This window comes from Perognathus longimembris, chromosome 10, assembly GCF_023159225.1.
Source record: "Perognathus longimembris pacificus isolate PPM17 chromosome 10, ASM2315922v1, whole genome shotgun sequence".
Taxonomy (NCBI): domain Eukaryota; kingdom Metazoa; phylum Chordata; class Mammalia; order Rodentia; family Heteromyidae; genus Perognathus; species Perognathus longimembris.
This window is the reverse complement of record NC_063170.1, coordinates 31,520,378-31,534,257: the sequence shown is the minus strand read 5'-3', so window position 1 is coordinate 31,534,257 and position 13,880 is coordinate 31,520,378. Positions and strand designations below refer to the sequence as shown.

At 44.2% G+C, this 13,880-nt stretch overlaps 1 protein-coding gene across 1 annotated transcript; it reads right to left on the bottom strand.

Moving 5' to 3' along the window:
* Nucleotides 1-12,252: 12,252 nt before the first annotated feature.
* Nucleotides 12,253-12,908, bottom strand: Rnase10 (ribonuclease A family member 10 (inactive)). Its single transcript, XM_048355717.1, has one exon. The coding sequence runs from the start codon at nucleotides 12,901-12,903 to the stop codon at nucleotides 12,253-12,255; it is 651 nt and encodes a 216-aa protein (XP_048211674.1). The 5' UTR covers nucleotides 12,904-12,908.
* Between the last annotated feature and the right edge of the window lie 972 nt (nucleotides 12,909-13,880).

Genomic DNA, 13,880 nt, shown 5'->3' with positions numbered 1-13,880 from the left:
GAATAGGGGCTGGGGATATAGCCTAGTGGCAAGAGTGCCTGCCTCGGATACACGAGGCCCTAGGTTCGATTCCCCAGCACCACATATACAGAAAACGGCCAGAAGCGGCGCTGTGGCTCAAGTGGCAGAGTGCTAGCCTTGAGCGGGAAGAAGCCAGGGACAGTGCTCAGGCCCTGAGTCCAAGGCCCAGGACTGGCCAAAAAAAAAAAAAAAAAAAAAAAAGAAGTAGAGAATAAAGTGATATGAATTAAGAGCAAGAAGTGGTGCCACTTAGAACTTGTACTAGAGTTAGGAACTGGTGAGTAGAGACAAGCTCTTAGTGCTGGGGGTGTCGCTCAGGTGGTAGAGAACTTACCTAGGGCCTAGCACAGAAATCCTGACTCAAACTCCAGTACCAAGGGGGGAAAGCTATGTGTGAATGATATGTCAAGCTAAAAGGTATAAAAGATTGGGGCTATTTCTATATGGAAAAAAAACTTTTGCTAAATACAAAATGATCCAGCCTCTGGTGGCTCATGCCTATACTCCTAGGTATTCAAGAGGCTGAGATCTGAGAATCAAAGTTTGAAGCCAACCTGAGCAGGAAAGTGTGAGATATTCTTATCTCCAGTTAATCATAAAAAAAAGCCAGAAGTGGAGCTGTAAGCAGAAAAAAAGCCAGAAGTGGAGTTGTAGAATGCTCACCTAGAACAAAGAAGCTCAGTTCTGAGTTCAAGCCCAAGGTCTAGAACACAGGTACACACAAAGATAAATATACAGCAAGACCTATAGGATAGCTTCTGTTTGGGGCGGTGAAAAAATTTGTAATTATGATGGCATAGTTTCATAGAACTATCCAATGATGTGGAAAATAATGTCAAATAATTTTATTTTCAAAAGATAGAAGACTGCTTTCCTTCTCTTCCCCTCTTAAGTATTTTAGGTGGTTCTGGACACAGGTAGAGGGGCAGTCCGGCCTTAATAGTGGAAAGTCAAAGGCCAAAGGCAGTCCAGCATGGTGAGTCAGACCTGAGCAGCAAGGAGGTTTCCACTGTGAGGGCTGGCTGAGTGTAAGACATTAGACCCAAAGGAGGGGCATCCTGTAAGGGGCAGCCTGGCACAGAATGAGAACCAGAGCAGGTAGAAGGAATCTGAGGGAGGAACCAGAGAGCAGTAATGCCAGATTGGTGTTCTCCCAACCCAATGGTAATGAGTAAATACTTAGTACTCATATCTTAGTCTTATACTTAGTACTCATATCTTAGTCTTATACTTAGTACTCATATCTTAGTCTTATCTGTTTGCTTTACTTTATTATTTACTTATTTATTTTTGTACAAAAGAGTCTCCATTTAACACATCATCTTATGAATACAATGCATTATTATCATCGTGTAGATGTATAGTTTTCAGATCCATAAGTTATGAGTACAATGCATCTTGAATAATGTTGCCCCCTGGCTGGTAATATGGCCTAGTGGCAAGAGTGCTTGCCTCGTATACATGAAGCCCTGGGTTTGATACCTCAGCACCACATATATAGAAAAGGCCAGAGGTGGTGCTGTGGCTCAAGTGGCAGAGTGCTAGCCTTGAGCAAAAAGAAGCCAGGGACAGTGATCAGGCCCTGAGTTCAAGCTCCAGGACTGGCCAAATAAAAGAAAAAAGAATAATGTTGCCCCTTCTATCCTTCTCTCCCATCTCTCCCAACCCCACACATCTCTCTCAAGTTACCTGATTCCATTTTCACACTGAATCTTATGACTGTATTTTTCCACCTTCCCTCTTACCACTCATATGCTCTCCCTTCCCCAACCTCCCATGCTCCTGACAACATGTTTTGAAATAGGATGATTAGGTCTAGTCAGTGCCATCTTGGCCACATGGTGGATGGTAGGGTATGGGCCTGATGAATCCCTGGAGGCAGAGGTGGGCACTTGGCTAATAGGTTACTAAATCTGTCAGTCCAGTGCCTGGGACTGGGAATTTCCTGTGATCCTGCCCACTGACTTGACCCTATTTAGGCCCGGACCAGCTCAGGCACCAGGATGCCATGCAAAGTGAGTCTGTGTTTCTGTCTTTTGTCTCCTGGCTCTTCTCTGATCACCATGGCATCCGGAATTGGCTTGTTGGTATTGTTTTTGTTCTTTCTTTCCTCTCTGGCCTTCATGGCTCAGTTTCCTAACAGTGTTAAGTGCATTTTTCTGGCTGCTGGTCTTTGAGACAGGAGTCTACTATGCCGTTTCTGGCCTTTTAATAAAGACTCTAAAATTTGCCCTATCAAAATGTGGCTTCTCTGTTTTCTCACCTTCTAACAGTTTCAGCTTGGTACTTACTTTGTTAGACTGTAAGCTAGTTGATCCTGTGAGGTATACATCATTGGATTTCTCCCCTGAGTAGACTGTAGTAAAGTCAGTTTGTCACATCTCAATTTAAAATACTGCTCTGCATGAAACACAACCAAGTTGTAGAGAAACATCTGGTTCCAGGGCAAGGAATACATAGAACAAGTTTGAAGCACCTTGTTGTTCCTCAAAGGAAGAAAATTCCTAAAAAATGAGGGAACCACATGTAGTGGTGCCTGTCTATAATCCCAGCACTTAGGAAGATGAGACAAGAAGATTGGGAGTTCAGTGACAGCCTATATCTGTTTTTTGTTTTTTTTTTGCTATTGTTTTTTTAAGGGAATATATCAAAAAGTATGCAAAAACCAGAGTGAGAAGGCTTTCACTAGCTAATTTGGGCAGCCTAATTCTATTAATCTATAGTAATATAACTAAATGAAAGCCTTTGAATGAGCTAAAGATTAAACATTTAGCTTGATGCCAGTGTCTCACCCCTGTAATCCTAGCTACTCAGGAGGCTGAGATCTGAGGATCATAGTTCAAAGCCAGCCCAGGCAGGAAAGGCCATGAGACTCTTATCTCCATTTAACCACCAGAAAATGGGAAGTGGTGCTGTGTGACTCAAGTGGTAGAGTGCTAGCCTTGAGCTGAAGAGCAGAGCTCAGGGATAGCACCTAGGTCCTGAGTTCAAGACCATGACTGACAAAAAATAATTTAAGCATTTAATATAATTTCAAAAATATGTCTACCAATAATACGTGCTAGTTAGAAATAAAAATAAAGTTTTCTTTATTAAAGAGCTGAGGAGAGTCCTCCTTACCAAATGAACAAAGTAAACCTAACTATACTTGGCTCTGGAGGAAGTAGTGGGAAGAACAAGCAGGTGACAGCCTGATGCAGACACAGAATCTGAATTGAATGAAAGCAAACCAATCTCGTGGTTAATTTCACAGTATTCAGTAGAATCCCACATGATCACAAAATCCCCATCAGCCAGGTAGAGCAGTCTACTTGCCAGGCCAATCTCGAACCAGAACCAGCCTTGGAGACCTAGTATAGCTCAATAGATGCAATCTCAGAACTCTTTCAAGAAACAGGGCATAGTGGTGTCTACCTGCACATTTCCAGTGTTCAAGAGACTAAGGCTGGATGATTGAAAGTTTGAGACCAGCCTAGGCTGCATAACAAAATTCTGCCTCCAAAAAGCGAAGCTGAGGAGCTGGGGATATGGCCTAGTGGCAAGAGTGCTTTCCCCGTATACATGAGGCCCTGGGTTCAAGTCCCCAGCACCACATATACAGAAAATGGCCTGAAGTGGTGCTGTGGCTCAAGTGGCAGAGTGCTAGCCTTGAGCAAAAAGAAGCCAGGGACAGTGCTCAGGCCCAGAGTCCAAGCCCCAGGACTGGCAAATAAAAAAAAAAAAAAAACACGAAGCTAGGTGCTGGTGGCTCAAACCTATAATCCTAGCTACTCAAGATGCTGAGAGGTTTGAAGACATCCCAGGTAGAAAGGTCTGTGAGACTCTTATCTCTAATAAATTACTCAGGAAAAGGCAGAAGTGGCATTGTAGCTCAAATGGTGGAATGCTTGCCTTGAGCAAAGGAATCTCAGGAACAGCCCCCAGGCCCTGAGTTCAAGCCCCAGGACCAGCAAAAAAGAAACAAAAGAACTGTTTCAAGGCATCTAATTGACCATACATGGGACGCTGGGGAAGCAGTGCTCTAAGGAGAAATAGGATACAGGGATCTTCCTGTGTAGCAGGCACTTGAAAGTGTAAGGAATCCCAAGGGCCTATTCATATGGTTAATTTGCATGTATAAAAATAAAACAGTGAAACATGTAGAATTGTTATAAGAAAGGGGAATGGGGGCTGGGGATATAGCCTAGTGGCAAGAGTGCCTGCCTCGGATACACAAGGCCCTAGGTTCAATTCCCCAGCACCACATATACAGAAAACGGCCAGAAGCGGCGCTGTGGCTCAAGTGGCAGAGTGCTAGCCTTGAGCGGGAAGAAGCCAGGGACAGTGCTCAGGCCCTTGAGTCCAAGGCCCAGGACTGGCCAAAAAAAAAAAAGAAAAGAAAGGGGAATGGGCTACTCAGAAGGCTGAGAACAGAGAATTGAGGTTCAAAGCTAGCCCAGGCAAACAAATCTGAGTTATCAAAAAGCTGAAAGTAGAGGTGTGGCTCAAGTGGTAGACTACTTATCTTGAGCAAAAAAAAGGCAAGCAAGAGTACAAGTCCCTGTACCCGCAAAGAAGAAAACAAAGGAAGAGGACGTGGAGAATGATTGAGCTGAAGTTGATCAGGTTACACTGTGTACATGTCACTGGAAACCTCCCCTTGTACTGAAGTGCCAGACTTTGAAGTCAGGCCCCACTTTACCACGTGAACCCCATTTTACCACGTGAGCCCCATTTTAGAATCGAACCCTGAGCCAATCAGATTTGTACCTGTGTCCTAATCTTGCTTGCTTGAACAGCTGATTGTTGTAACCTTGTTGTTTGCCTTTATAAGCCCTGTGTAATCACAGCTCGGGGCTCCCTCCTAACCTCCGCTGTGTTGGTGGGTAGGACGAGGCCCGAGTTGCAGCTCGCTTAAATAAAGCCTTGCCTTGCTTTTGCATTTCGGAATGTCTGGGTCTCGGTGGTCTTCTTGGTGGTGGTTTCGTGACTTGGCACAACAGTACAACTAAGCATGCTCAGAAGAAAGAAAGAAAAAGAGAGAGAGGAAGGAAGGAAGGAAGGAAGGAAGGAAGGAAGGAAGGAAGGAAGGAAGGAAGGAAGGAAGGAGAAGGAAGGAAGAAAGAGAAAAAGAAGAAGGAAGGAAGGAAGGAAGGAAAGGAAAGAGCCAGGCACCAGTGGCTCATTCCTGTAATCCTAGTCATTCAGGAGGCTGTGATCTGAGGATTGTGGTTCAAAGAAAGCCAGGGCAGACAAATCTGAAAGTCCTTCATCTCTACTTAACTAGCAAGATGCCAGAGATATGGGTCAAGTCAAAAAGCAGCAGGCTTGAGAATATAGGGTCCTTAGTTCAAGCCCCACTACAGGTTTGTGTATGCATGCGCGCGCACACACACATGCACACAGACACACACACACACACACACACACACACACACACACACACGGAAAAAATCCCTACCACAATTATAGAATGTCTAATGGTCACATAGCATGAAGAAAGAAAATGGAATAGCTTCATGCCATCAATTTAGTCAACTGTCACATATTAATGCAGAATGGGGGAGGGGTGAAGCTGATCAGGGTATAATGTATGCGTGGCACAATGAATTCCCTCTTGTACACTAATGTATGCTAATAAAAAATAAAAGATCTAGGCACCGGTGTCTCATGCCTGTAATTTTCAAAGCCACTTGGTTTTTAAGAGTTTAGAGGACTTAGGAACTGTGCCTACAAAACCAGGAACCTGCCACATGGGCTGAGCATTTACACTGGGATGCAAGAATGATAAGCTATGATGAGTTAATTTTCCACCTTGAGAAGGTGAGACATCTATAGAGACTTAACATTATACTGGAGTCACCTATGGAGTAAATTGCTTTCCTGAGCTGATCTCCACTGTCATAGTAAAAACTGACCACTGAGATATGTCCAGAATGGAGATCAGAGTGGGAGATGGGTAACTTACTATTGAGCATTATAGGAACCCTGAAGAGAGGAGCTGAGGGAAACTGTGAGAGGTTAGTCATATCTGCAGGGCAAAGAATGCAGAATGCAGCTTTCTGTTACTAGGAATCCTGTCACTTACATCCAGTCTCTCCATCCATTGCCTTTTTAGTAAAGGTAAAAAGTCGGGCTTGGGCCTCTTTCACATTCATTCTCAATCTTAAGGCTCTGGGTTCATCCACTAGACAAATTCCCAGTGTGGCTGGTTTTGTTTGATACTCATTTTCCTTGTCCCTACTTCTCTCTTTTCTCCCTTGCCACAAGCAATCTTTTGTCTCTAAGAGTTAGAATTTTGGCCAGGTGCTGGTAGTTCACACTTGTAAGCTTAGCTACTCAAGAGCTGAGGATTGTAATGTAAAGCTAGCCTAGGCAGACAAATCCATGAGAGTCTTCTCTCCAATTAACCAGCAAGAAGCTGGAAGTGGAGCTGTGTCTCAAGTGGCAGAGCACCAGCCTTGAAAAAGCCAAGTGAGAGCCAAGTGAGTTCAAGTCCTGTGCCAACACAAAAAAAAATAAAATAAAAAGCAGATTGCTGCTGGTTCATGTTACTCAGAAGGCTGAGATGTGAGGATCATAGTTTAAAGCCAGCCCAGGCAGAAAAGTCTGTGAGACTCTTATCTCCTCCGAAAAAGCTACATGCACTATGGCTCAAGTGGTAAAGTGCTAGTTTAGAGAAAAAAGAAGCTCAAGGACAGTGCCTAGGCCCTGAGTCCAAGCCCCAGTACTGGCACAAAAAAAAAAAGGAAGGGAAAGAAAGGAATAAAGGAAAGAAGCCTGTCTTGGCTAGGTCAACATCACTCTCACTCATCTGCCTACTTCTAAAATGTCAGCACAGAACAGACAGACTTCCTACCTAAACAGCACTATTCTAAGAGGTCATTGCCAGCAGAGGTGAGTCACAGGTGTAAAAGGAAATGTTGACTCAGGGAAACTGGGAGGACACCAGACACAATAGCATTCAAACCTCTCTTGCTTCCGGAGAAACAGGAAGGATAAAGGAAATGGGAGTCAACTTGGGAGAGGGGGGTGAAAGAAAAGGAGAGGAAAACAAAATCCAGATCAGAGTAAAGCAAATACAGTCCCCCCAGGTACACATGTTGCTGACTCTTGAGACTGTTACAATCTAGGGAGGTGTAGCTGAGAAATGCCTCAAGGGAAGGAAGGAAATCTCAAAAACATTTTCTCAAATTTCCTTTGGCCCATGCATGTCTAACTGCACTTAATTTTGATACATTGAATTAAGAAGTAGGTTGAGGGAGCCACTTCCATCCTCTGTTAAGTCCTACAGCTTTACCCCTCCTGAAGTAGATCTAATCGTTTTCTGTTGAAATGATTCTTCCACCAATTTCCTAGTTCTTTTGAACAAGAAAGGGATAAAGGTGATGAAAGAGAATAAGACTTCCTCCCATGTCATTCATTCCACATCTATGGAGAGCTGTGTGATATATCTTCTACTTTCTAATCCCATTTTTTTTTTGAAACTAGGATTTGAACTTGGTATCTGTCACTTTCTCTCATTAGCTTGTTCTCTACTACCTGATCCATTCCCCAACTTTACTCATATGCTCTAATTTTAAGATATACTGATACCATTTGTTACATACTCAAACTTTCTAGGGATTGTCTTTTTCACTTTTAACATGCCAAAACCTTTTAATCTAAAGGAAACTTTTTGCTTTCCCAATTTTCTCTCTAAAGTAAAATTTAACATGTCCCCACTCACATCATCTTTTACTTCCTCACGCCATCAGCGACTTACTGGAACATTCTGTGATAATTGACTTTTTAAATCCCTTTTTTATCCAGAGGAAACCATTTATCCCTTTCTCCAAGGCTTTCTATACTAACTTTCCTCTTTACATTTCCTGGGGCTCCTTTGCTGCTAGAGTTTTAAGGTTGGCCAGTGGCATCTGTAAGATCCACCCCCAGGAGGGCTCCATGAAGATGCCCCCAACAGTTTAAATCTCTGTCCAGCTACCTTGGTAACTGACACACACCTGATGGCAGTTACCTCCCTCTCTTTTCTGAGGTCCCATCCTAATCCATCTGGACATATTTTAATACTCTTGGACACCCCTCCCACCCCAGGCATTGCCTGGAAGTGACTCTCCAGCCTGTCATACATGCTTTGAATTTAGCAGCAGGCCAGTCTGCTTGAAAATTTCTTACAATATCCAATTTTCTTAATAGAGCTAGCTAACTCCAGTCAACACAAGAATGTCCCCCCAAAATTTTAGTTCTAGCAGATCCGAAGCACTTTCCAGCAGAAATCAGCTGCATGTGATAAGAGTCCCATCTGAAGATGTAGATTCTTCCAGATGACTGTTAGACTCTCCTTGATCCTCACTCAAATGCAATGGGCAGGGGCCATGGTGGTGTAAGGCAGTAGTGGCTACCAGTGGTTCCAGTAGAATGTCACACCTTCTGCTGGGTTACCTGCAACTTTCTCCAAAGACTGGTTAGAGAAGCTTAACATAAGTTAACCTAAAGCCTAACTTTAGTCAAATTTCCTAGTATTTTCCTGATTCCTTTTGTAGGCTGGCACATCACTAAATGTCAAGACAGCTTTAGGTAATCAATGGCCCTTGGGTCATTTTGCCAGGGCAATAAGTTTAAATCAGATATTTCCAATAAGGCTAGGAATATTTTTTTTAAATCAACATAGAAGGCTTGGGCATTTTTCACAAGTGCAGTCTCTGTATACTGTTACCTCTGTTTTCCATGCCTCTAGTCTATCCTGCCTCACCTTCCCAAAAACAACTCTGGTCCCTTGGTCCTAAGGGGGGGGGGGCTGATGGGTGAAGATCATCCATCTTCTGTAACTTCTTCAGGCTGACTGAGAGACGTTAACCTTACCTCGCCAGGAATTTATAATTTTATTTTACTTTACCAAGGGGCTGCAGGATTAGATGTCCATTAGGAGCTTTACTCCAAACTGGAAATTACATTCAGCATTTTAACTTTCAACTATACAGACTTTTTTTTGGGCTACTGCAGTTTAGCCTTTTAACGTTCTAGTTAGTAAAAGCTGTTTCCTGACTGGCTGGGGAACTGATCTCTGGTGGTCTAAAAAATGTCTACATTACCTTTGCAGGCCTTTAGCAGATACCAATAAGGATACAATCTCAGGTCTACAAGCTTTTTTCCTGAGCAGGTGTACCAGCTCAAAATTCACTGCTAGTTAGGGCTTTGAGCAGATGCAGAAGGTTGGGATTTTCAAACTATCCTTCCATTTGACAAATTTACCTTTACTATCCACTATCACAGATGACTGGCAAGTTCCTACCCAGTAGACAGACATGGGCATTAGAAAGGCATGCTTATGAACTATTCTTCTAGGACCTCCCGGCTCTGATTAACTTTTGAAAGGCCAAACAGGAGTGACTCTAGGATCTGACACCATCCCTGCCACCCAAGCAAGGGCTTACTGCCTCTGGATGCTCCATCACTTTTGTCCCAGGAGTGATTTTCCATGCTGGTATAAATGCACCTTTGGCATTTCTCTTGGTCCGTCACTGGACTTGGACTCAGGGCCTGAGTGCTGTCCCTCAGCTCTCCAGCTCAAGACTAGCACCCTACCACTTTGAGCCTCAAAGCAACTCACGACTCTGTTCCCAGCACTTCTGCTGGCCAACTGGACATGAAAACTCTCACCGGGACATTTCTCTGCCCGGGCTGGCCACAAATTGCAGATTCAGATCAATGAGTCTTACAAGAGGCCACTTTACTCCAATTAAAAGCAACAAGGTGGTCCACACAGAAGTAGTTTTTAAGCATGCTCTTACCTGGAACTTATTAAGGGCCAATGTTAGATCTTGACAAACTTGTAGGAATCATTTGTCCTTCTCTGTGGGCCTGCTGGAAATTGTTACCAAAAAACCTACAAACAAACTGGAATGGCAATTAAACATTCATTTTGGTAGCCATAATTTTCCTCTATCCAACTTGAAACAAACATTTAGGACAAGTTTTACTTTCAAATCTCTTACCTTGAAATGCATTTTGTTTTAATTTAAAGTCTAATATTTACTCTTTAGCGCTCTGGCTGCTCAAATTCTTTATCTAGAAATGTATTTTTAAAAGCCTTTAAAGTCAAGGCTTTTACACTTTGCCTCAGCCTTTTTTTCATCCAGAAGCTCTGAAACCCAGGGGGCATCCAGCCTCCTGGCTGCCTGTTTAAAAGAGCCTCCAAAGGAGCTTGAATAGCCCCAAATGCAGGCAGTCTGTACCTGACCAAATGGGCTTGAATAGCCCCAAATGCAGGCACGTTGCCACTCCATACCTGACCAAACGGGCTTGAATAGCCCCAAATGGCGGGGGTCCGGAGGATGTCTCCCACCGGCCCACCGGCAGCCCTATGGGCACGTCTGCCAGGACTATTCGCCAGCCTCAAAATTCCCCAGACAACAAATATTCAAATTGCAAATTCAAATTCAGACAATGACAGACAACACAGAGACAGACAGAGCTTAGACCAGGCACGAACTCTCACTTCATGCCTGATTACAGACTCAGACTCAGATTCAGACAATGACAGACAACACAGAGACAGACAGAGCTAGCTCACTTACCGATCGGCTTTCAGCGACCCGTTGACTAGGCGTCTGGTGGGTCTGGGGTTTCCCAGTCAGGGAACCAAATGTAATGCCCAGATTTTAAGGCCCCCAAACACAACCATCAAAGTCCACAGTCAAAGCCAAACCGCAAGGGTTGTTTATTGCGAATTCGAACCCAGTCCCCCCTGCGCACTCATTGTCAGTGACGCTGAGAGGCCCCGAGCACAATTCCGGCACAGCTTTTATAGACAAGTATAGGGAAGATGAGGGAAGATGAGGAAGACCCCTGGTTACAAGTACACGATTGGTTGACATTTGCCCTAGTTTACAGGTTGTCTCAGGATTGGCCTGGGTCTTCCCGCCGAAGTATGGCACCAGAAGGCTTTAACCTTACTTAGAGTACAGATTCAGGTGGGCCTCCAGGAGTGGTCACGTAGCCACATTCCTGGGGCCAGATGGTTCTTGTCTCTGTGTCCAGATCCAGGGCCGGGGTCTGAGACCGGGCACTTAGTCGTGTCCAACCTTGAGTGGGCTCCAGGCGTGGACAATTAATCACGTCCTGGGCCAGATAATGGCCAGAGTCAGGTAGTACAGAGTTCACAGAAGGGGTGGGGGAGGGGGGCATGTGGTTACAGAGTAGCTATAGGAAGACTGCTGGTATTTTTCCACTTCCCCATGGGTTAGCAAGCAAAGGTATAGAAGCAAAATAGCTGTTAGAGGCATAATGGTCACAATTAATCCAGTCCACATATTTTTCCAGATGCAGTCACTGATATAATCATTTAATTGCATTCACAGAGGATAGTGACATTGTGCCAAGCCTAAGAATGATATCCCAAGACTCTGATTTCCATCTTAGCTCAAGGTGGGTTTCAGGGAAGGAGATGGGAAATGATGTATTAAACTCTTCCAATTCATGCTGGACACCAACTGAGACCAGGGAACTGACTTAAAGTAGGGCTATGTTCATCGCCAAAGCAGCTCTTTGCTTATCTCTCTCAAGGGCAAGAGTTGGAGAGGAGAGACAGAGAACCCAGAGAAACTACTTATTATTCTGTTACCTCTGAGCCCCAAACCAAAGACAAGTTGAATAAACCCTGAGGCAAAGAAGAAACATTTTCAAAATTAATAATAAAGAATAGCCCTTCCTTTATTTGCAGGTATGAAAATAGAGCAAAGAAACCTATCAAAATTGTTTTTAAGAAGGGGGAATGGGAAGAAGGACAGTGATGGGGGTGGTGTTGAGATGATTTACACTGTATACAACTGTAGAAATGTCACAGTGAACCCCCTCTGTAGGATTAATGTAGGCTAGGGTTTTTCTTTCTTTTCTTTTCTTTTTTTTTTTTTTTCCAGTCCTGGGGCTTGAACTCAGGGCCTGATCACTGTCCCTGGCTTCTTTTTGCTCAAGGCTAGCACTCTACCACTTGAGCCACAGTGCCACTTCTGACCTTTTCTATATATGTGGTGCTGAGGAATTGAACCCAGGGCTTCATGTATATGAGGCAAGCACTCTTGCCACTAGGCCATATTCCCAGCCCTAAGCTAAGGTTTTTTTAAAGGAAAGAATAATCCACCCTCTCTTTCCAGAACCTTTTCAGCAACATTTCGAAGAGAAGAGCAACATGAAAAAGGAAGCAATAGGAAAAGGAAGAGGACCAGGTGAGAGAAAAAAAAAAAATGAGCTACTTCATTGCCCTAATGACAATGGATGGGTTACATCATCACAGGCTATAAGAATGACCTTTTCCATAATGAATGTCAGGTAACTGCAGTTAGGTGTAACTAGTCCTGGTTTGGACAGTTTGCATATTGTCAAGTCAAAAGGACGGGGACTTCTGTGACATTTGGCCCCCTTGATAGCACAGACAACAACAGGACTTTTACAGACAGCTGTGACTATGCTTGGGTCTTCATGGATGAATGTATACTGGGCAATGCAGCTCCGATTGTGCCCCTGGTTCTTGGGTGCCATCATGGCATTACACTCTCTGTCACTCAAGTCAAACCTAAGATAGTCTTCATTTGTCTGAAAAAGAGCCTCTGCCTTGATCATCTTGCTTCTTCTTACTTCATCTTCACTGAGGATGGGCTCTTCTGGCCCGCCAGGCCGCACCATTTCTTTAATGCGAAGTATCAGGATTTCTGGGGTTCGGGTGCCTTCTTCCTCTCCAGTGGCCCAGCTTTTGTCCTGTGAGTCACTAGACCAAAACTCATTCAGTGGTTGATCACTGTCTTCCAAGACTGCTGCAGCCATGTGGAGCCCTAGCCCCAGCCCCAGCCCCAGCCCCAGTAGCAGCAGAAACAGCATCAAAGAGGCCTGCACCAGAGTCATCTTCATTTTGCCTAGGGGGGGAGGAGATAAATGGTAGGACACATTGTGAAATGCAAACTGGCTCTAAGGGGGCTGCAAGAGAGACAGCATTAAAACCTTCAGCATGTGCTTTGGATCTCCACAGGACTTCACCTTCCGCATTTCTCATTCCTCCCATACTTCTCACCACTTCCCATTACTTCCTAAGTGGATCCTCGTAATTGGAAAGTGACCAGGGGAAGTTATTATTTTGTGGGGTTTTTCTGTTTGTTTTGGGGGGGGGGTATTATTATTATTTTATGTGCACAGCATCTAGCTTAGCAGTGAGGATAAAAGCAATGACATTGGTCCCGCACCGGGTCTGTATACAAAACTTTTTCTCCACCAGGCGGTACAGAATCAGGCTTGAGAAGGTATTTTGTTTTTCATGACCTCCTTTTTTCTCAGAAAACTTGTGGCCCCAGGCTTTGTGAGGCTTTGTTTGCCTGGCATGCTAAAGACCATGTCTGCCACTGAGTTTACAGCACCCCCTCTCCCCTGCCCCCTGGGTGGTGACAGCATGCCGGATATTGTTTTGCCCTTAGGGGTGCATTCCCTCCTTCCTTCTCTCCAGATTTTGTTCCTTTTAGTTTCATTTACACATATTTCACAGGTCATAATGTCTCACACAGTGCAACATGTCCTCGTTCACCTGTCTCATACCCCCATCACCCTCTCCCTGTCTCTCGTGCACATGCACCTGAATGTGTATTCTGATCACAGTCCTCAGTCCTGCTGAGTGTGTGTGTGTGTGTGTGTGTGTGTGTGACAGGTTGTCGAAGGGGCTTTCATTAAGTGTGCTATATCATAGAGCTGCCCAAGTGAGTGCTTAGGTCCTTTCTGGAGAACAAGTGAGATTAATGATCTCGCTTATCCTAAATTCTCCCTCCCTTCCTATTTCTTTCCTTCCTTTCTCTTTTTCTTTCTTGCTTTTTCTCTCTCTAGAACCAGAAGCCACTGTTTTC

Coding starts and splice junctions, on each gene's coding strand:
- Rnase10 (XM_048355717.1), bottom strand. CDS start 12,903: ATGAAGATGACTCTGGTGCAGGCCTCTTTGATGCTGTTTCTGCTGCTA.